Source organism: Pan troglodytes, chromosome 11 (assembly GCF_028858775.2).
Source record: "Pan troglodytes isolate AG18354 chromosome 11, NHGRI_mPanTro3-v2.0_pri, whole genome shotgun sequence".
Classification (NCBI taxonomy): domain Eukaryota; kingdom Metazoa; phylum Chordata; class Mammalia; order Primates; family Hominidae; genus Pan; species Pan troglodytes.
Window position 1 is genome coordinate 94,970,919 of NC_072409.2, and position 24,053 is coordinate 94,994,971.

Sequence of the window (24,053 nt, forward strand, 5' to 3'; positions counted from 1 at the left end):
ACACTTGGACACAGGGTAGGGAACATCACACATTGGGGCCTGTCGTAGGGTGGAGGGAGGGGGGAGGGATAGCATTAGGAGATACACCTAATGTAAATGACGAGTTAATGGGTGCAGCACACCAACATGGCACATGTATACATATGCAACAAACCTGCACGTTGTGCACATGTACCCTAGAACTTAAAGTATAATTAAAAAAAAAGAAAGAAAAAAAATAAAATAAATTAAAAAAATAAAAAATAAAAACAAAAAAATAAAATAAAAGAAGGTAAGAATCAACAAAGAAGGTAAGAATGAAGAAATAAGAAACTTATTAGTAACAAAAATAAATTTTAAAGTTAAATATGCTTAGACATACGAAATTTTTAAACACCTCAGTATCTGTATGGTGGGTAATTCATCCCCATGGTACTCCCCACATTTAAACAACCTTCCTGAAAACTGATGGAGACAATGCCTGAAAGTCACTCCTGACTGTGCCACTGGCTAAAGTTGGCGGCATCTTAATCTCAAATTTTTTCCCAACTTTATAACATCTTGAGCTAAGCTATAATGAACATCTTTGGGTGGTAAGAGGAGGCAGGAGGGATGGAAAGAGACATGAAAATATCTTATTCCTAGGTTGTAAAAAGCAATATAAATGCATGGATTACGTTCAAAATCTCAACTCTTCATTGGATTCAAATAACAGCTAAATTTCCCTATTTTTCTCATTAATCATTTTCTATTTTCAAGATACTTCAACCATGCCATCAAACTCTTTCTTTACTCATATTCAAACCACACTCTTTTTTTTTTTTTTTTTTTTTTTTGAGAAGGGAGTCTCGCTCTGTCGCCCAGGCTGGAGTGCAGTGGCACAATCTCGGCTCACTGCAAGCTCCGCCTCCCGGGTTCACACCATACTCCTGCCTCAGCCTCCCGAGTAGCTGGGACTACAGGCGCCTGCAACCACACCCTGCTAATTTTTTTTCTGTATTTTTTTTTCAATTTTTAATTTAATTTTTATTAAGGTAAAATATACATATAAAAGTACCATCTTTATCATTTTTAAGGGTGCAGTTCAGTGGTAATAATACATTTATATTCTTTTTAAAAAGTAAATCAGCAAAATGACTGAGAAAAATATTTGTAATAAATATGGTAGACTAAAGTTCATATACATAATATATAACGATTTCTTAAAAATTGGTAAGATAATCTTTTTTTAATATATCTACAATCTTTCTTTTCTTTATTATAAGTTTTAGGGTACATGTGCACAATGTGCAGGTTAGCTACATATGTATACAGGTGCCATACTGGTGTGCTGTACCCATTAACTTCTCATTTAACATTAGGTATATCCCCTAATGCTGTCCCTCCCCACTCCCCCCACCCCACAACAGGCCCCCGTGTGTGATGTTCCCCTTCCTGTGTCCATGTGTTCTCATTGTTCAATTCCCACCTATGAGTGAGAATATGCGGTGTTTGGTTTTTGTCCTTGCGACAGTTTGCTGAGAATGATGGTTTCCCTACAAAGGACATGAACTCATCCTTTTTTATGGCTGCATAGTATTCCATGGTGTATATGTGCCACATTTTCTTAATCCAGTCTATCATTGTTGGACATTTGGGTTGGTTCCAAGTCTTTGCTATTGTGAATAGTGCTGCAATAAACATACATGTGCATGTGTCTTTATAGCAGCATGATTTATAAACCTTCGGGTATATACCCAGTAATGGAATGGCTGGGTCAAATGGTATTTCTAGTTCTAGATCCCTGAGGAATTGCCACACTGACTTCCACAATGGTTGAACTAGTTTACGGTCCCACCAACAGTGTAAAAGTGTTCCTATGTCTCTACATCCTCTCCAGCACCTGTTGTTTCCTGACTTTTTAATGATTGCCATTCTAACTGGTGTGAGATGCTATCTCATTGTGGTTTTGATTTGCATTTCTCTGATGGCCAGTGATGATGAGCATTTTTTCATGTGTCTTTTGGCTGCATAAATGTCTTCTTTTGAGAAGTGTCTGTTCACATCCTTTGCCCACTTGTTGATGGGGTTGTTTTTTTCTTGTAAATTTGTTTGAGTTCATTGTAGATGCTGGATATTAGCCTTTTGTCAGATGAGTAGATTGCAAAAATTCTCTCCCATTCTGTAGGTTGCCTGTTCACTCTGATGGTAGTTTCTTTTGCTGTGCAGAAGCTCTTTAGTTTAATTAGATCCCATTTGTCAATTTTGGCTTTTGTTGCCATTGCTTTTGGTGTTTTAGACATGAAGTCCTTGCCCATGCCTATGTCCTGAATGGTAATGCCTAGGTTTTCTTCTAGGGTTTTTATGGTTTTAGGTCTAACATGTAAGTCTTTAATCCATCTTGAATTAATTTTTGTATAAGGTGTAAGGAAGGGATCCAGTTTCAGCTTTCTCCATATGGCTAGCCAGTTTTCCCAGCACCATTTATTAAATAGGGAATCCTTTCCCCATTTCTTGTTTTTGTCAGCTTTGTCAAAGATCAGATGGTTGTAGATATGTGGCATTATTTCTGAGGGCTCTGTTCTGCTCCATTGGTCTATATGTCTGTTTTGGTACCAGTACCATGCTGTTTTGGTTACTGTAGCCTTGTAGTATAGTTTGAAGTCAGGTAGCGTGATGCCTCCAGCTTTGTTCTTTTGGCTTAGGATTGACTTGGCAATGTGGGCTCTTTTTTGGTTCCATATGAACTTTAAAGTAGTTTTTTCCAATTCTGTGAAGAAAGTCATTGGTAGCTTGATGGGGATGGCATTGAATCTGTAAATTACCTTGGGCAGTATGGCCATTTTCATGATATTGATTCTTCCTACCCATGAGCATGGAATGTTCTTCCACTTGTTTGTATCCTCTTTTATTTCATTGAGCAGTGGTTTGTAGTTCTCCTTGAAGAGGTCCTTCACATCCCTTGTAAGTTGGATTCCTAGGTATTTTATTCTCTTTGAAGCAACTGTGAATGGGAGTTCACTCATGATTCGGCTCCTTGTTTGTCTGTTATTGATGTATAAAAATGCTTGTGATTTTTGCACATTGATTTTGTATTCTGAGACTTTGCTGAAGTTGCCTATGAGCTTAAGGAGATTTTGGGCTGACACGATGGGGTTTTCTAGATATACAATCATGCCATCTACAAACAGGGACAATTTGATTTCCTCTTTTCCTAATTGAATACCCTTTGTTTCCTTCTCCTGCCTGATTGCCCTAGTCAGAACTTCCAACACTATGTTGAATCGGGGTGGTGAGAGAGGGCATCCCTGTTTTTTTTGTATTTTTAGTAGAGACAGGGTTTCACCATGTTAACCAGGACAGTCTCGATCTCCTGACCTCGTGATCCACCTGCCTCGGCCTCCCAAAGTCCTGGGATTACAGGCGTGAGCCACCGCGCCCGGCCTCAAACCACACTCTTAAGAAGTCACTTGACCCCAAAAGTGTTTCTTGAGAAACCAGGTGAGTGGCACTAGTTCCTCTCCAATCTCAGCCTACATCTGAAAGAAGATCCCATAACTACCACCTATTAAATGGACATTTTACTTTATTTATTCCTGATGAAACCCTTTACACATGCAGCTACCACTACCATATCATTTACCCTTTTGTTAGTCCAAAACTAACAAGATAGAAAGTATGAATGTAGCTGTAAATCACAAGTTCCTAAAGGCCAGAAATATAAACACTGATTTAATGCATATTTGAGCAGTGCCCATAATATCAAAGGGTAAATGAGTCAATAAACTGGAAGTTAGTGCTTATAATCTGTTAATTCCTAGTAAAAATGAACACCAGAGGATTCATGCCTGACGTTCCAAAACGCATGGAAGTATAAAAAACTACGATGTAGCTCCCTCAAAAATGTCAGTATTTCCGAAAGCCTAACAAAACCATACCATATATTCACCTACACAAGTCACACAGACTAACTGAAACATTAAATATCTCATTAAATGAGTGTGTTTAAATCTTTTTTTGAGTATTCTTTTTTTGATTATTTTTCATTTTTATCTTTCATTAATGAAATGAGAAAATAATTTTAAAGCATTTAGTTTAATAGACAAAACTTAAAAACCATGGGGTTAGCATGGGGAAGGGAAAGGTTCTTAATGCTAAGCAGGTTGGTAATCCCTGATATAACCTGTTTGCTTCCATTTCTACTTCTTAGCCACATGATTTCACAGGGAAACATAAATCATCGGACAAAGGCCCTCTTAGCCCAATCAAATTCAAATGGCCTCAACAAATCTTTAAAAAGATTAAGTCGGCTGGGCAGGGTGGCTCACGCCTGTAATCCCAGCACTTTGGGAGGCAGAGGCAGGTGGATCACATGAGGTCAGGAGTTTGAGACCAGCCTGACCAATTGGTGAAACCCCATCTCTACTAAAAATACAAAATTAGCTGGGCGTTGTGATGTATGCCTGTAATGCCAGCAATTTGGGAGGCTGAGGCAGGAGAATCACTTGAACTTGAGGCGGAGGTTGCAGTGAGCCAAGATTCCACCATTGCACTCCAGCCTAGGCAATAAGAGTGAGATTATGTCTAAATAAATACATAAATAAAAATAAATACTTAAAAAAAAGATTAAGCCATGCATCCATGTCCCCATACATGTGCCTTGTATGATAAACGTAAGTCAAAACTAAGGTCTTAGTAATATAAGGTGTAAGCTGCAAGATGATAGTTGTTGCTTCGAATTTAAATAATTTGTCTATTGCTGAAACATGGTTTTCAGAACAAGAAAGCTTTAATAATAAGTTTTTTGATTAATTATGACTGAAAACTCTCTGCAAAGGAATTCAAAATCACATTCTACAAATATTTCTCCATATGAATTTTAAGATTGCTTTATCTAGTTCTGTGTAGAATGATGGTAGTATTTTGATGAGAACTGCACTGAATGTGTAGACTGCTTTTGACACTATGGTAATTATCACAATATTGATTCTACCCATCTATGAGCATGGGATGTGTTCCCATTTGTGTCATCTATGATTTCTTTCAGCAGTGTTTTGTAGTTTTCCTTGCAGAGGTCTTTCACCTCCTTGGTTAGGTATATTCCTAAGTATCTTATTATTTTTTTTTGCAGCTATTGTAAAGAAAAGGGGTGGGGTTCTTGATTTGATTCTCAGCTTGGTCACTGTTGGTATATAGAAGAGCTACTGATGTGGGTACATTAATTTTGTGTCCAGAAACTTTGCTGAATTCTGTTATCAGTTCTGGGAGCTTTCTGAAGGAGTCCACATAGCCAAAGCAAGACTAGGCAAAAAGAACAAATCTGGAGGCATCACATTACCTGATTTCAAACTATACTATAAGGCCACATTCACTAAAACAGCATGGTACTGGTATAAAACTAGGCACATAGAACAACGGAACAGAATAGATAACCCAGAAATAAACCCAAATACAGCCAACGGATCTTCAACAAATCAAAAAAAAAAAACATCAAGTGGGTAAAGGACACCCTACTCAACAAATGGTGCTGGGGGTAACTGGTAAGATACATGTAAGCTTAATTGGCAAGCTACATATAAGAGAATAAAACTGTACAGAAGGATCCTCAGCTCTCACCTTATCCAAAAATCAACTCAAGATGGATCAAGGACTTAAATCTAAGACCTAAAACTATAAAAATTCTAAAAATAACACTGGAAAAACCCTTCTAGACATTGGCTTAGTCAAGGATTTCATGATGAAGAACCAAAAAGCAAATGCAGTTAAAAACAACGATAAATAGCTTGGACTTAATTAAACGAAAGAGCTTTTGCATGGCAAAAGGAACAGTCAGCAGAGTAAACAGACAACCCACAGAGTGGGCGAAAATCTTCACAATCTATATACAACTGACAAAGGACTAATATCCAGAATCTACAACAAACTCAAACAAATTAGCAAGACAAAAACAAACAATCCCACCAAAAGTGGGCTAAGGACATGAATAGACAATTCTCAATAGAAGATATACAAATGACCAACAAATGTATAAAAAAATGCTCAACATCACTAATGATCAGAGAAATGCAAATCAAAACCACAATGCAATACCACCTCACTCCCGCAAGAATGGCCATAATAAAAAAAAAAAGATGTTGGTGTGGATGCGGTGAACAGAGAACACTTCTACACTGCTAGTGGGAGTGTAAACTAGTACAATCACTATGGAAAACAGTGTAGACATTCCTTAAACAACTAAAAGTAGAACTACCATTTGATCCAGCAATCCCACTACTGGGTATGTACTCACAGGAAAAGAAGTCATTATACAAAAAAGTACTTTCACATGCATGTTTATAGCAGCACAATTCACAATTGCAAAAACGTGGAACCAACTCAAATACCCATCAATCAATGAGTGGATAAAGAAACTGATACACACACACACACACACACACATACACACATACACACACACGATGGAATACTACTCAGCCATAAAAAGGAATGAACTAATGGCATTCACAGCAATCTGGATGAGACTGGAGACTATTATTCTAAGTGAAGTAACTCAGGAATGGAAAAACCAAACGTCATATATTCTCACTCATAAGTGGGAGCTAAGCAATGAGGATACAAAGGCTTAAGAATCACACACTGGACTTTGGGGATTCAGGGAGAAAGCGTGGGAAGAGGGTGAGGGATAAAAGATGACAAATTGTGTGCAGTGTATACTGCTTGGGTGATGGGGGCACCAAAATCTCAGAAATCACCACTAAAGAACTTACTCATGTAACCAAACACCACCTGTTCCCCAATAACCTATGGAAATAAAAAATAAAAATAAAAAATATTTCTCCATAGCATGCAAGACTTATGGCAGTGTAGGGAGCAATGTCTAAGTACCTGTGAGAGTGGAAATAGGAACAACATACTTGTATTCAAGACTAGTGTCAAAGCAGCAATTTTCCAGGGCATCCAACGACTTCATCAGAAGAAGGTTCATCTCTTGGCCAGATATATCACTGGTTAAAGATCAAGGGGAAACAATGAATTATTTAAAATTAGTCAACTATCCAAAATACGGAATACAATATTATACTCTCAATATTTTACTGGAAATACCAGCATTTCTCTTAAAAAAAAAAAAGTGACAATATTGATGAGTTGCATATTCTTATTTGGTAGTTACAGAAATTAAGTCTGACAAATTATTCAATAATTGGGTTCCTGAGCAGTATAATCACTTGCAAACCAATAAACACAAAATCTCCTATTTTTGATTTTTCTTGGCCTGTTCAAATTTTAAGCCATTGAAAAATAAAAAAGAAACTCGGAATTCCAAATATATATTTCTAAGGATGCTTAAGTGATTTTCTTCAGAATATTTAACGTATTAACCTGACATTATCAATAATCATTCCAAATCTTTCTTGCAAAGACTGTCACTTCTGATTTCATGTCTCAGTTGTGGAGGTTATAAATTCTATTCCTTTACTTACTTTTTTTTAAGGGGAGAAAATCCTAGACCTATATTTGTTTGCATTTATACAGCAATTGATGATTTTATAAATGCCTGGGTGAGAAGTATGACTTGCATAGTAAAATAAAACTTAAAAGGTTCTATGGTTGTCCCTCCAGGCAGATTTGTGGGCTTCATCACTGACATTTTAGTAGCTACAGGTTCCTACATCTTAACTCTCATATTGCTACTTCAGATCATGCTAAGTGGAATGTAACTCCAGGAATGACAACCAGGCAGAGAGCACTTTTTTAAACATTTTCCCAAACCAAGACTATAGCAGTTTTGCCCAAGGTGAAGGAATTTTTGCAATGAAAAACAAATGCCCACACGCACACCCCTCATATCACACACACAAACTTAACAGCTTTAACTAAATAAATCCTATAAAAGTTGTCCTTTGGAGTAAAATATACTTAAATATCCTAAACAAATGTTAAAGAGATCATTTTTGTATTTTCTGGGGGTTACGACAGAAGCAAGAAGCTGTGGAACAACATTCCACAGCTTCTGAATAAATTTTAGATGGAACTTAAATTCAGGAGACTTTTTCATAAGCCTTAGCAAAAATTAAAATGATTTTCATAATTCTCCTTTTTTTTTTTTTTTTTTGAGATAGAGTCTTGCATTCTCACCCAGGCTGGGCTGGAGTGCAGTGGCACAACATCAGCTCACTGCAACCTCAGCCTCCTGGGCTCAAGCAATTCTCAAGCCTCAGCTTCCCGAGTAGCTGGGACTACAGGCATCTGCCACCATGCCTGGCTGGTCTCAAACTCCTGGGCTTACATGATCTACCCGCCTTGGCCTCCCAAAATGCTGCAATTACAGATGTGATTCATAATTCTCTTCTACATGGTGATTTCTTAGTCTCTGAAAAACAACATATTGTCCTAATTCTGTTCCCATTAAAGGACCACATTGGGACACATTTGATGTCACTGACTAGTCAAAATCAACAGCTCTCAAAACACTTGCTTTTAGAAAAAAATTTAAACTTTCTCCAAAGATGAAATTCTCTGTTAGCATTGTTACTACTTGGTAAAAAATTTATTAGTATCAAAAAGCAAATATTTGAGATTCCTCAATTCCAACAAATTGGGAAGGTGGGAGCCATGAATAGTTATATTAGTGATGGCATTACTAACACACAGGTCCTAAGTAGAAGGAGGATGCTATCAAACACAGGAACGTTAGGGCAAAGTTAAAATTCGTAGTTATTCTGTGGGTGCTCAGCTAAGGAAGGAGCTTCCTGATGTCTTTGCCCAGGGTTTCCTTCAGGTGTGAATTCAAGTCAGACAGACAGGAATGGACGACAACCTAGGAAGCAGGGTCAAGTGTTCTGGGGGAATCATCATAGCTTTCTCCAGGCAGCATGATTAAGTTAACCACAAATGCAAGCTTGTCAGCCTAAAAGCAGCAGCATCTCCTCCTAAGTTAGTGAAGAAAGGAGTCAGAGCCAGAATAGGATGAAATGAGTTGCCTAGAATTAAACTGCTACGGCTCATTTTTAGTCGCAAAACATGTTGCTTGAAAAGATACCAAAGAAAGAGCATGAACACAGATGGTGGAGAGACTGTCATTTGTAGCATAGTAGCAAAGGGAAAAAATCACTTTCAAGTCTTAAGTCTTTAAAAATACTTTGTGTTCTGTCACACACACAAGATATTTAACAGTCAAATCACATGCAAAGGGCAGTTTTTTATTCATCTCCAGAACAAGACCTATATTTATTAGTGATGGTGAACAGGACAAAATGAATATTCTGGCCATATTGCACTTACGGTCTCAAAGACTAAGAGAATAATCCCAATCATCTGACAGATGTTTCTAAGAGCTGAAAATGATCATCTGAAATATGGTATTCCCCAAAATCAATAGCAATTCACATAAAAGTTTCACATACTTGTGTTTGTGAAGAACTTAATCAGTGGTCTCAAACTGAAATAAATATAGCATAGTGTTATCCAGTTTATCCACACCAACACCAGTTCTTGCCTTTGGACAACTAATTTCTGCCAACCAGGAATTTAAAAGAATCTAATATCACAACAGAATGCCTCTCCCTACTACCATATTTCCAAAGTAGGAAAACAGGGCTAAATGCCTAGTCATTGACATCAAAATATTCATGATAAGCAAGTATTCATGTTGTAGCCCACTACAATCAATGTAGATATATAAAATTCTAAGAATTGCTAGAAAATAAATAATAAGCAGTATGAACAACAAAACTAAAGCAGACTGATGCACTAAAAAAACCTTTCCGATTTAGTGGAATTTTCCACCTGAGTCTATTCCATTAACTCCATTCAAGGGTAAAGTTAGCAGTCCAAAAATGAGCAATCAAAGTGAACAAAGCACACAGTATAATATGCACAGATTAAGACTCTTTAAGGATTATAAAAATGTGGCCAGGGCACAGGAAAAAAAGCAATATTTAAAGCCGGGTACATGTAGTTCTCAGGTAATTCAGTGATTCCCAACACCCCTTAGGCACTAGAGATATGCCAATCCTCTCCTCTCATTTTCAATGATATCAACAAAAGACTGGCAGTTATTTTCATCCCATACAAACCAGAAAAAAGAAGCTTTTTACTTATAGCACCATAACTTGACTTTTCTCATGTCCACCACACATAGGTACCTGGGGCTTTCATCTAAGCATGAAATGATTTTCAAGTAACCAAACACTTTAATACTAGCAACCCTTAAAATACATTAATACCTACACGATGGTATTTTAGATAGATAAATTTACTCCTAAAGAAGAATAAAGGATCAACTTGCCCATCTCAGAAAGTTTAGCAAACACATATTGCTCAGATACAATGTTTACATATAGGGGCATATGGGTGCAAAATCCTTTGCAAAAAATCACAAAGAAGAAAAGCAGGAATATTTTAATAAACTGTACCTGAGTTTCTCTTCACACAAGCGAGAGAGAAACATCCCTAAAGCAAGGCCCATGTGGATTTGCACGGCTTGAGACTCATCAGCACTTGGTTTCCCAGGTAACCTGGCAGTCAGCATGTTCAGGATTTCCTCAACCTTCTCTTTGCAAGAGATAATGAAAACTGGCACAAGGAGAGACAAAGCCGTGGCGGCAGCAGAACGGGCAATGGCACTAGCTGTGTTTTCACCAGAATAGGACTTCTAGGACATGCCAAAGAAAGAAAACAGGGTTAGCCTTAAACATGAAGGAAGCATACCTATCATAAAAGCACTATACAACCACACAAGCTTCTCTTAGATCCACCCCGGCCGACACCCAAAATAATACATTTTTTAAAAATCCAAACGTTTTTGTCTATAGATTATGTTTTCATTATTAATGAAATATTTTGCTACTAAATAATTAATAATATCCTTTTAAATCTGAAAAACCAAATTACAAGCATCTTCCTATTAAAGGTTATAAATTCCCTCACTATAAGGCTTGAAACAATGTCAGTGTTCCTAAAAGCCCACATGTATATATATTAAAAAAACAAAAAAACAAAAAAACAAAACAAAAAAAAACCTGAAGCTATCTGAGCTTGGACAAACCAGCAAGCCACATTATAAATGTCCAGAAAGCTAGGAGTTTTCCAGGGAAGAAAGGAAAAGGGAGGAAGAGAGTTTAGCTTTAGTATGGAGAAGCAAGTATAAATTTAGCACAGGGATCTATTGGCACATATCCCAAAATTTTTGGTGGGAACACTTCCCAGTAGATGGATTATTTCCTACAGGGGGTTAATTCCTTTTAATTAAAAAGGAAGTTGAAATCCTAAAAGCCTTTGGTTACAAAGCAATAACCAGCTATTCAAAATGAAATGGAGAGCTCTATATGCCCCTTCCTACATGTAATTATGGGAAAAGAAATGAATAACAGCCCTAATAAAATGACAGAGCAGCTGAATATGAACAGCTTCTATAAGAATCCCAGGTTAGAGAGCTCTACCAGACATTATATACATTTATAAATATGTCTCAAGTGGGAAAGAAAGCCCGTTTATCATTCCTCACTATTATCCAATTTAAAATTTCAGACACACCATAAGGGCGGTGTTGTCCCTTGCAGTTAAAGCACATTAAAATGTGTTTTTAATTCTAGGCCCATTCGCTCTCTAAGCTTTAGTACTTTAGGATAAAAATCAAACGTACTAAGTTACACTTTAAATTAATATAGCACTGTTTTAATGATAATGTTACTCAAAATGACCCAGCTGGTAGCACACAGGAAATAAAGTGACTTTTAAAACAGGGCTTTGAAAAGTATGGTAATGCAAAACCTCACAAAGGTAAGAGACAATCAGAGCCGACTAGTAAAGAGATTATTTTTATTGGTTTGCAAGAACTAAGCAGCATATGAGAAATTTCATACAGTGTCCTGCTCTGGTGAATACCTGAACTAGATAGTTATTGCAAAGACCTACATAAGCATCTAAAGTTTTCATTCATCATTAAAGAAATAAGAACACTTCTGACAGAAAGTAAATCATCATAAAGCAATTAACTTTTTGAGCAAAATTTATCTTCCAATTTAATTCTACATCATCTGGTAAGTCATTTTTTTTTTTTTTACCTCAACTATGGTTAAAAATCTAGCTCTAAACCCAAAGCCCCTGATGAATACATACCAGATCTTCCGAAGGGCAGGACAGAGGCACACAAAATACACAGAGAAGACCTTCGGCATTAAGGTTTTAAGCTAAATTCATGATCTTAGCAACAGTTCAGAATCTGTGTTATATTTTTATTAAAATTAACTATAATCCTCCGCCACTCAGCTGATTGTCCCATGATCATTATAATTCCCTAGGCAATGGATAGTAATAGGGTAGGACCAAAATACTTCTACAAAGACACAGAAATAAAGCATGTACTACGACCAATAAAAGGAAAAGGAAACCAAAACAAAAAAGTGTTTTCTCATTTTGCTTCAAATCTTAGAATACAAGCATGAAGACAGAGGATGGGTAACAGGTGGCTTTTTTTTTTAAATGATCAACAACATTACTTTGTATTTACAGAGTATTTAACAGTTTTCAAAACATTTTTACATAAAGTATATTATTTGATCTTCACAATCTTTTTAGAAAGTTGGCAAAGCATTAATTTTTACTTTCATTTTGCAGATAAGAAAAATAAGAATGATGAAGTAAGTGTCAACAGTCACAAAAACAAGAAGGGGGGAGCAAGGGCTACAATTACTATAGATGATATTGTTCAATTCCTTCATTTTATAAATCAGGACAAAAAGACTCAAAGAGGTTGAGTGAATTGCCCAAAGTCACACAATCTGAAATGAAAAAAATCTATGACTAGAAACTTGGAGTCCCCACATTTCAGCCAACGTTTATTCTACTACAACTGTAGCTCTTGACTACACGTTAGAATAACTGAGAGAGCTCTCAAAATACTGATGCCCGGAGTTTATCCATGAGCAATTAAATCAGCAGTGGGGACTACACATCGGTATTTCTTTTATATATATATATATATATATATATATATATATGTCTATACATATATATTTCGCATTATATATGCATATGTACGTACATATATAACATTAATATTTACACACATATTTCTTATAATTTACATATATAATATTTTTATATTTTATATAGATAATATTTCGTGTGTGTGTGTATTTAAAGTTCCCCAGGTGATTCTAACAAATAGCCAGGGCTGAGAATCATTACACTATATAATGGATTTCTTTTTTTTTTCTTTTTCTTTTTTTTTTTTTTGAGACAGTTTTTCTCTTGTTGCCTAGGCTGCAGTGCAATGGCGCGATCTTGGCTCACCATTACCTCTGCCTCCCGGGTTAAAGTGATTCTCCTGCCTCAGCCTCCTGAGTAGCTGGGATTACAGGCATGTGCCACCACGCCCGGCTAATTTTGTGTTTTTAGTAGAGATGCGGTTTCTCCATGTTGGTCAGGCTGGTCTCGAACTCCCAACCTCAGGTGATCCGCCCACCTCAGACTCCCAAAGTGCTGGGATTACAGGCGTGAGCCACCGCGCCTGGCCTATATAATCGATTTCATGTGACCAATTGATGTCATAAGAGTCAATTCTTGAGTTTTCTGATCATTTTTTATTTTCTGCACTTACATAATAAAACCAGGAGAGAAGTTGCCCTCGGGGTTGGTAATGGCTATCCACAATGACCAAGAGTGTATCAAGTACCATGGAAACCCACTCTTTCATTGAAAGGAAATTAGGTTGAACCTGCAGATGAAGTAAAAACATGAAATGATTACAGAGAAAACAAATCTAAAGATATTTCTAAATCTAAGGTGTAACTCCCTTCTATATTAAACAATAAAGTGCTGTTATCAAAAAGTAAACTTCATCTGCTTGGACTATAAGCTTGCACGTATGAGGTATACAGGTAGCTGACAAATATACATTCTCACCTGTGCCCCAAAAGAAATAAGATGTATCTTTTATGAACAAATTAGCAGAAGAGGATAGATGCTGCAAAACAGAACTATCCAAGAGCCCTTCAGAGCTCTCCTGCGTTGAATGAATTATAGTGAAGATAATATGGAGGTTAAAAGGACAGATGTGCAAAAAACATAATTCAAAATTTCTCATTTCTATGACTTCTTATTTGACAAAGGAGGCAATAAGCAGCCCACAGAATTCAGATCAACATCTCTAGCATTTCTGGTGACTATTACCATTTAGTTGTCATTTCAAGAATCTTGACAACATTCACCCAACTCACTGAAAGATTAGGTAGAAAACATGAATCATCTTCAGTTTGAAAAAGAAGAGGAAGAGAACACAAAAACAAAACAACAACAAAAAAACCCACTCATTAAAAATAAAACTTGGTTATTAAAGTCATTCATGACCATGGATGTCAAAAGCATTCATTAACTCACATAGTAACTGGAATTATTGTAATTCCTTGAATCAAACAAGGCTGTCACATCTTCAAATCTTTTGTTGGTGGTCACATGCAGGTTTGAATAATGTTTGAAAGTTTCAACTTTAATCAAATAATGAGGTCTTGAATTTGCATTGAGTAACAGCCAAAGGCAAGGTCATCATGAATAAAAGCAAAGCCTCATCTTTGGACTGTGTGGTTTCTCAATGTGTGTTGGGGTGTGTTGGGGTGGAGGAGAAAGTAAGAGAGGCTGGAACTCAAACTCTGAGCTAGACCCCTTTATTATTGCGGAAAATTACTGTATAACTGGTAGTTCGACAAAAATAACACCAAAGTGAAGGGATCATAGAAAGGGGCACTGACATTTTAGGTTGTAGATCTATGCAGCATGTTGCCTCTGCTAAAATATTCCATGGCTCTCTGAAAGACATGAAACATTTCCTCTCTATAAAATTTCCATCTTTCTTATCGGTAAGATTCTAAGTTTAAAATTAAATTTTCATAGGGTAATTAACTAATATCATTCATGCAATAATCCCTTGGCCTCTTTCCCTTCCCTACATGTAATATATATCCATGGCTTTTGCCACACAGCACCTATTCTCTGTTTACTGGTAGTAATACCCTTTGCAGAGTTCCGTCTTCCCCACTGTTTGAAGGTTAGTTAAATGCTCAATCAAACTAGCTGTCCTACACTATCCAAGGGGTAGGCCTAGGACCCAAAGGACTCTGAATTTTAAGTGACACGAGGATAATAAATGACTGAAGTTGTTCTGGCCCACTGGAGGTGGTCTGCTTAGATGTTTCATTAGTACCTGTTGCCTGGACTACCCAACTTGCCCTGGTTCTTGTTCTTCCCAAAATACAGTTTTTAAGCTTTGCCTTTAATTCCACGGGCTTCTAGATTCCATATACTTCCTGTTCCTTTTTGCTTTAAATGAGTCATCAGAGTTGATTTTTTTAGTGTACCACCAAAAAAACCCACAACAACAAAAAAAGAATACAGATAGCCCATAAGATACTCATTGAGGACAGAGACAGACTGAATAATTTTGAATGGTTATTATTAATAAGAGCTTAGTATCTATGAGCTGTTGTGCTTCACATATATTAATTCATTTAATCCATCAAACAATCCTATCTGGTGAGCATTGTTATCCCTCCATTTTACAGATGGAGAAATAGGTTCTGAAAGAGGAAATTGCTACAAATAGGCCATAGAGGTAGTAAGCGGAAGTAATAGGATCTAAATATAGGACTTTCTTATTCCAAAGCCTATATTTTTAACGACTCAGTTATGTCATCTCTAGATGATGATAGCTACCAGATAATGAGACTTAAAACAAGAATAAATCCATGCCTTTTTATTTAGACAGATATGAATTATCCAAGAAAGCACATTAGAAATGAACAGTGGCCAGCTCACCACATGTTTAATTAAGAAATAACTGCCTTGCAAAAATGAATAGGCACTTTGTCATTGACATATACAATTAAAATGCAAAGTACATTTTTTTCAGTCAATAAACACTGCTTATTTATCATTTTGACGGCATTGTTCACTTTCAGTAAGCCTAGTTAACCTTGTAAGATTGGTTACCATTGATGTAATCACAAAAAGATAACCCCTATGGCATAAAATTGGCACCTTCAAATAGAAATGACCACTTAACTGTGATGGAGAAAGGAAAACAGAAAAGCAGCAAAGTTAGGAAGACACTGAGGCTCACAGTATAAAGGCCCATCAAGTACTATAACTTGGTGCCATAATCACAGAATCTAACCTTGTAAACCCAGGGCCAGGCTACCTAAAGCCAGGCTTAAAAAGACATAATCAAAGCCAATTGTTTAAATCACCCCAACTAACCTCCAGGAGCCCGTCAGAGTCTGAGGAGAGGCTGGCTTCATGTCTAGATACGACGACAGCAAGGCTGCTTAGAGCTAACAGCGCATTGCCTTTCACTACCGGACTCTCCCTGTTCAAAAGGAAAAAAATTTCAACAGAGAACTTTGGTATTAACCAGAAGAAGAGAAAGAGCTAATATAGGAGGGCAGATGAAGTCAAAAAGCAACTTGTGTTCCTTCACAGAGTCTTGTAAATGCAGGTCTGTTTGTTCTGTTAGGCCAACAGTTTCTTTCCTTCCTTCTGACTCTAGAGCTGTTTCTGAATTCTTCTTATCAATGTAGTATGGGTCATTATGCCTTTTCATAACTTAAAAATCCAAGCTTAGTAAGTTGTTTCTTCCTAAATTTTTATTTCATCATTTAACATTACATTTCCTAGGATCTCTTCTGTGTCATCTTTAGCCAATTTAAAATTATTGATTTGTTGTAAAAACATAACTAAGACAGTTATGTCAATAAGCCCAGCAGAATAGAACAATCTTTGGCTTTTCTGAAGCACCGGTATGTTGAACTGGCTTCTAGCAAACCACTTCAGCCTGCATACCTTACAACTTGACACACGGCAGCTTTTCTTACTCATTTTTATCCTCTCCTTCTTTCTCTTAATATAGCAAAACTATCAACCTTAAAGCCAGTTTGTAATAAAATTTGGAGACCCCAGATAAGATGCAAATGAAAAAGGGCTGTTTTTAGACTATTTGGACTGAAAGTTGCCTTTTTACATCATCTAAATGGTAGCCTTCTAATATCAGCAATAAACTCTTAACAGTTTGACTTCTGAATTTAACATAAAAACCTGAACCTTTTTAATATACTCACCACTTGAAAATGTACATTTAATATTATTCCATAATTCCAAGCTGATCCTATAAAGTCCCCTATGGGACACCAATCAGATGCTCTAGGTTTGCCAATTCGGTTATAACAGAACTCCAGCAACAAGAGCACCCATACCATCAGATCGTTTAGTCCTCAGTCCTTTGATGTGGGTTCCCATAAATACAATGTTCCCCAAAATTTGGACTTCAAACCCGAATCTGAATTCAGTGCATGATCCAAGAACCACTTCCTGCTTACCTCAGGGCAGGACTACAACAGATATGAGGGATAAGGAAGATTTTCAACTCTGCTCCCTAAATAAGCCTAGTACCTCAAGTCCCAAGCCATAGTCTCAATTGAAGACTTGAGTCAGTGGGTACTAAATTGCTGGCGCACATGTGTTCTTGCATTTCTGCTTTCATTTGGTAAGAATGGGACTCAGGACTTGCCATTAACAAATCCTTCCTATCTATTCGCCCATCCTTCCTTCCCCCTCTCCCTTCCACTTTAGAGTGGTTAAGCTCTGTGAAGACTTGAAGCCTTGATCATTTTGTTCACCACCGCCCCCCCACCTCAATGTATTCCTCTATAAGGCCTGTCAAAAGTTAGCAAGACATCAACATTTATAATGGGGAGGGTTGGAGGAGAAAATGGGAAGGAAGCCTTGAGGTCTAAGCAGATGGCCCCAACCTGGGTTTTCCTAGAGTTCTACAAAGAGAATTACAGAGCACTCATATAGCTAATAAGAAAACACAAGGAAACAAGGTGGGATTTGGTCATTCCTCGGTGCCCTAGCCATAAAATCATTTAACAAAAACAAATTAAATCTTTTATTTCTAATATTATCTCTTTCTTTTAACAGAATATCCTGAGGCCTTTCCTACTGCAAAATGGTCATGAATCCCTAAAGGTGAGTTTTAAAAACAGTTCTAAATTTTGAGTGATCTGAGTATTAGAATCCCAGTTTTATTACTCTGTAGAAAACGTGAGGTCACTAGAATCTGGGTATCAAAAGTCATAAAACAAATATATTAGACAAGATAACATAAAAAGTTCTTTTTAACCCCAAAATTCTGAAAGAGAAATTAGCCTCGGTTTTAAAACAGTACCAAAAACTATTTTATTTCAAATCCTTCACTAGTCTTGACATATCTGAGTATGTATTGTTCTTAAGTAATGGAGAAAAATTTATTTAAAAACACTGGTAATAATATATTTGGTTGCAGAATGAACACATATTTGGATAATAATCTTTGAATTAAAAACCTAGTCCACTCTATACAGTGCAGCCCTAGGCCAAATTACACATTTCACAAAGGTACCATGACTAACTCTTGATCATCTTCGCATTCCCTTCATGCCTGCCACAATGACTTATGGATAGAAGGTACTCAATACATACTAAGTGAAACAAATTCAAGGAGGAGCTGGAGAGGTGGGAATCTATAACTGGTTCAGTAAAAACTCATCACCTTGTTGCTCAAATAACTATCCCCTACCAGTCAAACAAGAGCGACTAATTTGCATAATAACATGTCAGCTTCCGTAGAGTATTTATCTAGGCAACACCACCGACATTTTAATTAAATTGTCCTTTAAAACAAAATGATGTTATTAACCTAATTAAAAAGCACAAGGAAGGCTGAGCTACAATGATGCTTTCTTAGGGACAAAGTATTATATTACATATTAGTAAAGTGACTCAATACTTCAGTGATTTTTATCTTCAGGTTTAAATCTGTTTAATAAATAATAATGGAAATAAATTCACATCAATCATCAGGTTTTATACGTGTTCTGACTCTCCCTTACCCCTATCCCTGAAGCTTTAAATGTTCTTTTTTTTTTTTTTTTGGATGTGAAAATTTGCTAAATTTTTATTGACTCGACTTTTTTTTGTTTTCACCTTTATTTATTTATTTATTTATTTATTTATTTATTTATTTTATTAATATTATACTTTAAGTTTTAGGGTACATGTGCACAATGTGCAGGTTAGTTACATATGTATACATGTGCCATGCTGGTGTGCTGCACCCATTAACTCGTCATTTAGCATTAGGTATATCTCCTAATGCTATCCCTCCCCACTCCCCCCACCCCACAACAGTCCCCAGAGTGTGATGTTCCCTTTCCTGTGTCCATGTGTTCTCATTGTTCAATTCCCACCTATGAGTAAGAACATGCGGTGTTCAGTTTTTTGACCTTGCAATAGTTTACTGAGAATGATGATTTCCAATTTCATCCATGTCCCTACAAAGGACACGAACTCATCCTTTTTTATGGCTGCATAGTATTCCATGGTGTATATGTGCCACGTTCTTAATCCAGCCTATCATTGTTGGACATTTGGGTTGGTTCCAAGTCTTTGCTATTGTGAATAGTGCCACAATAAACATACGTGTGCATGTGTCTTTATAGCAGCATGATTTATAGTCCTTTGGGTATATACCCAGTAATGAGATGGCTGGACAAATGGTAATTCTAGTTCTACATCCCTGAGGAATTGCCACACTGACTTCCACAATGGTTGAACTAGTTTACAGTCCCACCAACAGTGTAAAAGTGTTCCTATTTCTCCACATCCTCTCCAGCACCTGTTGTTTCCTGACTTTTTAATGATTGCCACTCTAACTGGTGTGAGATGGTATCTCATTGTGGTTTTGATTTGCATTTCTCTGATGGCCAGTGATGGTGAGCATTTTTTCATGTGTCTTTTGGCTGCATAAATGTCTTCTTTTGAGAAGTGTCTGTTCATCTCCTTCACCCACTTGTTGATGGGGTTGTCTGTTTTTTTCTTGTGAATTTGTTTGAGTTCATTGTAGATTCTGGATATTAGCCCTTTGTCAGATGAGTAGGTTGAGAAAATCTTCTCCCATTTTGTAGGTTGCCTGTTCACTCTGATGGTAGTTTCTTTTGCTGTGCAGAAGCTCTTTAGTTTAATTAGATCCCATTTGTCAATTTTGGCTTTTGTTGCCATTGCTTTTGGTGTTTTAGACATGAAGTCCTTGCCCATGCCTATGTCCTGAATGGTAATGCCTAGGTTTTCTTCTAGGGTTTTTATGGTTTTAGGTCTAACATGTAAGTCTTTAATCCATCTTGAATTAATTTTTGTATAAGGTGTAAGGAAGGGATCCAGTTTCAGCTTTCTCCATATGGCTAGCCAGTTTTCCCAGAACCATTTATTAAATAGGGAATCCTTTCCACATTTCTTGTTTTTCTCAGGTTTGTCAAAGATCAGATAGTTGTAGATATGCGGTGTTATTTCTGAGGGCTCTGTTCTGTTCCGTTGGTCTATATCTCTGTTTTGGTAGCAGTTCCATGCTGTTTTGGTTACTGTAGCCTTGTAGTATAGTTTGAAGTCAGGTAGCATGATGCCTCCAACTTTGTTCTTTTGGCTTAGGATTGACTTGGTGATGTGGGCTCTTCTTTGGTTCCATATGAACTTTAAAGTAGTTTTTTCCAATCCCGTGAAGAAAGTCATTGGTAGCTTGATGGGGATGGCATTGAATCTATAAATTACCTTGGGCAGTATGGCCATTTTCACGATATTGATTCTTCCTACCCAGGAGCATGGAATGTTCTTCCATTTGTTTGTATCCTCTTTTATTTCATTCAGCAGTGGTCTGTAGTTCTCCTTGAAGAGGTCCTTCACGTCCCTTGTAAGTTGGATTCCTAGGTATTTTATTCTCTTTGAAGCAATTGTGAATGGGAGTTCACTCATGATTTGGTTCTCTGTTTGTCTGTTGTTGGTGTATAAGAATGCTTGTGATTTTTGTACATTGATTTTGTATCCTGAGACTTTGCTGAAGTTGCTTATCAGCTTGAGGAGATTTGGGGCTTACATGAACAAATCAGGATCATCCCATGATTGGTATGTCACTTTTTGCATTTAACTTCTAGCTCTGAACAAAACAAGCCATACCCCGACCCAAACCAGCCTGTGGCAGCCATAGCTAAGGAAAGGGAAGCTAAGCTGGCAGCGGGCAGTGGTGAAGGCCTCACGTTGGAGGAAGCCAGTGGGAAGAAGCAGAGAGGGTGACAGAATGATTTTTTCCCCTGCTCTATCACCAATCTCTCAGCCTCCAGACCTAAAATATCTCTTATTCACTTGCTACCATTCCTAGTATTGTCAAGATTGCTTTATTAAAATAAGGTCTATAAGATACTTTGTAAGTTTTGATGAGAAGGTAATACCATGAGAACATGAATTAGTTTTACTCATGTAAACATATTTTCTTTAGGTATTAGTCACGAAGTGATACTTTGTGAATATGAAAATTACAGTCACACTGGAGTAAAATTTTAGAATGGAAAATTGCAATATCTACTAGATAGGAGGAATTATAATTTGCTTTAGGAGAAAGTTGGTAGTTTCTTCTGCATTCAAGTTTTTGCAGCAAATGTCAGAGCACTGCTTTTAATAGGATATATGTAGACTACATAAGAGAACAAACTATTACAGGTAAAGGTCAAAGACAGCCTGCATTCTCATCCCAGCATCCCCTCCCCCTCTGATATGCAACTGAGCCCTCTCTCACTATGTCTGCAATTCACCAAAGTGGAAAAAAAAGACATGAATGAGTCTCTATCTAAGCTCTCTGTACTTTAGTTTTCATTTTATCAACAGATATTTCGCAGTGCCTTCCATAGGACTGAGTCAGGGGAGGATTATCACTTCTATTTCTCTTTATCCAGAAGACATGAGACTGAACAGTGATAATCTGCTGAGATCAGACTTCACAGTTAAGTGTCTGTTTAAGAAATTATTGATAGAAAGCTAACTCTAAGGTACATCATTTTTTGTTCAGTTTTTAAGGCAAAATCTATTTAGCTACAGAAGGTTTTGCGACATGAAAAGGATAAACTATACTACAATTAAAAATTTCTAGATGATATGGACTTTTAATACACACAAAATCCTCTAGGTCAAAGGTATATCTATGTTGGTTGGAGGCAAGAAAGAAAGGAGTCAAACAGAAATGGCAGCAGTTAGAGAAGATGGTGGAAGGGAGTGTAACTGGCATGTAACTTACTGCCAGGAACAATTAGTCAGCTTGTCAGTTAACAAAGGAAACTGAAGATATTGTTCAAGCAAGTTTCGGGTATTTTTTAGTGAGAGCTGGCTTAAGGTAAATAAAAAGCATCAAGGCAGTGACACTCAAGTAATTTTTGTTAAAACAACCATAAGCATATGACTAAAACTGCTTTTTTAATGGGCCTTGGCATTAGTTTTTAGTATTTAAAAATTCAATTTTTAGATATGCTGAACCCAATAACACCAATGGAACAAAAGGAAGTACTACCAACATAACTCATATTAGCAAGGATTCCTTTCTTTTTTTTTTTAATCCCCTCGAACTAAATTACAATCCTTTAAGTTTAAGCCAAAGCACATGTCATCTGTTAGGTATACAGCAGGGGCTCAACTTCAGTGACTCCTGATGTAAAAGTTATATGTTAGTACCAATCCTTCTGTATTTTCACAAAAAGACATGTAGTAAGAATTCACCTACTATAAGAAGGGTAACGATTAATTTTTTAAATAAATAATTGAAAAGTACTCTAAAATCCTTAAAATTATGAAATGCCCTAAAAGGAGAAAATGTATGTACCTGCCAGGAAAAGGTATTTATAAAAAATGTTTGATAAAAGACTAAATGGATCTTACTTTGCAGCTGCCTTGGTGATCTCATCAGTCAGCATGTCTCTAACCCTGCAATAAAGATGGAAAATAGACGAGAGTTTACGTTAGAACAAGAAATCATTCCTTTCTCTTTTTCATCAATTAATAAGAACCTCCAGCAATGGCTCCAGATCTTAAAACTATACAGGTAGAATTTCAGTATAAGGTGAAAGAACTGTAATAAGGGCTCTGCTTTAAAGATAGCTTCATCTTCCTGTTCATAAGGTCACTGAGTGGAGGCAAGGAGGAGGTGAATGTGTAACTGAGGGGGGATGTACAGATAGCACTGTAACAGTATTATCTCAGACAGCGTGGTGAGTATACAAGTGTCCATTATATTACTCTCTTCAATGGACTGAATATTTGCATACCCCACCAAATTCACATTTGAAATTGAATCCTAATCCCCAATGTGGTGGCATTTAGAAGCCCAAACTGACTAAGACAGTCTCTCTTTTTTACATGAGAGCTCACCAAAACATCAATTTACAATTTTCAAATTGTACATATGAAATAGTCGCTATGTGTTTATAGAAAATGCAATTTCAAACTTTGGTTATATAGTCACAGGAAAGCCAAAAGAAAATAATTATACTTGTGGGTTAGAAAGAAGGTAGGCACAATTCAAATATTTACAGAACCTAATTTTTTAATTCAATATAGAATTTTCAATATGAAGTAAAAAACAACCACTTGCTGTCAAATTTACTTTTTTAAAAGGATCATTTTCAATATAAACATTGAATTTTATAAATTCGAAGGTTTTATAAATATTGTTAAAGTTGTTGCATTTAAATATAAATTATATTGACATTCATAAATATTTGCATTTGATATATAATAAAATCTTAGCTATTCAGCACTCTGAGAATGAGTCACTCTTAAGAGGCAAGTTTTTCAGACAGGTGCAACACCTCCTATAGATCTCAATCTTGTATTTTTTAAAAGCATTTGACTGCAAATTTCTCTAAAATGTACTGTTTAATTTCCGTATTCCTACATGGAATATAGTCCATTCAATGTAATATTTCATTGGTCAGTGTGGAATATTTACAAATGATGACCTATGTAAACTTACATTTAAGGTCAAACCTTCCACTTGTGCACTAAAGCTACCTCTCTACTCCCTCCTCTCTGCTGCATCACAAATTTTTCCATCTCTACTTGTATTATTTCCCTTAGCATGTGAACATACTGTAGTATCTACCCTCTAAAAGAAGAAAGCAGAACAAGCCCACCAGCTATTGCCCCATTTCTTGGTCTGTTATACGTCAAAACTTGTGTAAAAGATTATGCTT

General features: G+C 36.6%; 1 protein-coding gene across 12 annotated transcripts in view; it reads right to left on the minus strand.

Annotated features, from left to right (window-relative positions):
* The window catches only part of FOCAD (focadhesin), a 313,151-nt gene that overhangs the window by 56,964 nt on the left and 232,134 nt on the right, over positions 1-24,053 (minus strand). For all 12 annotated transcript variants that reach the window (XM_009456376.5, XM_063787945.1, XM_063787943.1 and 9 more), the window contains 5 exons: positions 22,741-22,785; positions 16,213-16,321; positions 13,562-13,678; positions 10,374-10,612; positions 6,873-6,962 (listed from right to left, as the gene is read on the minus strand). In XM_009456376.5, the coding sequence (XP_009454651.2) occupies positions 6,873-6,962; positions 10,374-10,612; positions 13,562-13,678; positions 16,213-16,321; positions 22,741-22,785 (600 nt within the window). The remainder of the gene's footprint in view (positions 1-6,872; positions 6,963-10,373; positions 10,613-13,561; positions 13,679-16,212; positions 16,322-22,740; positions 22,786-24,053) is intronic.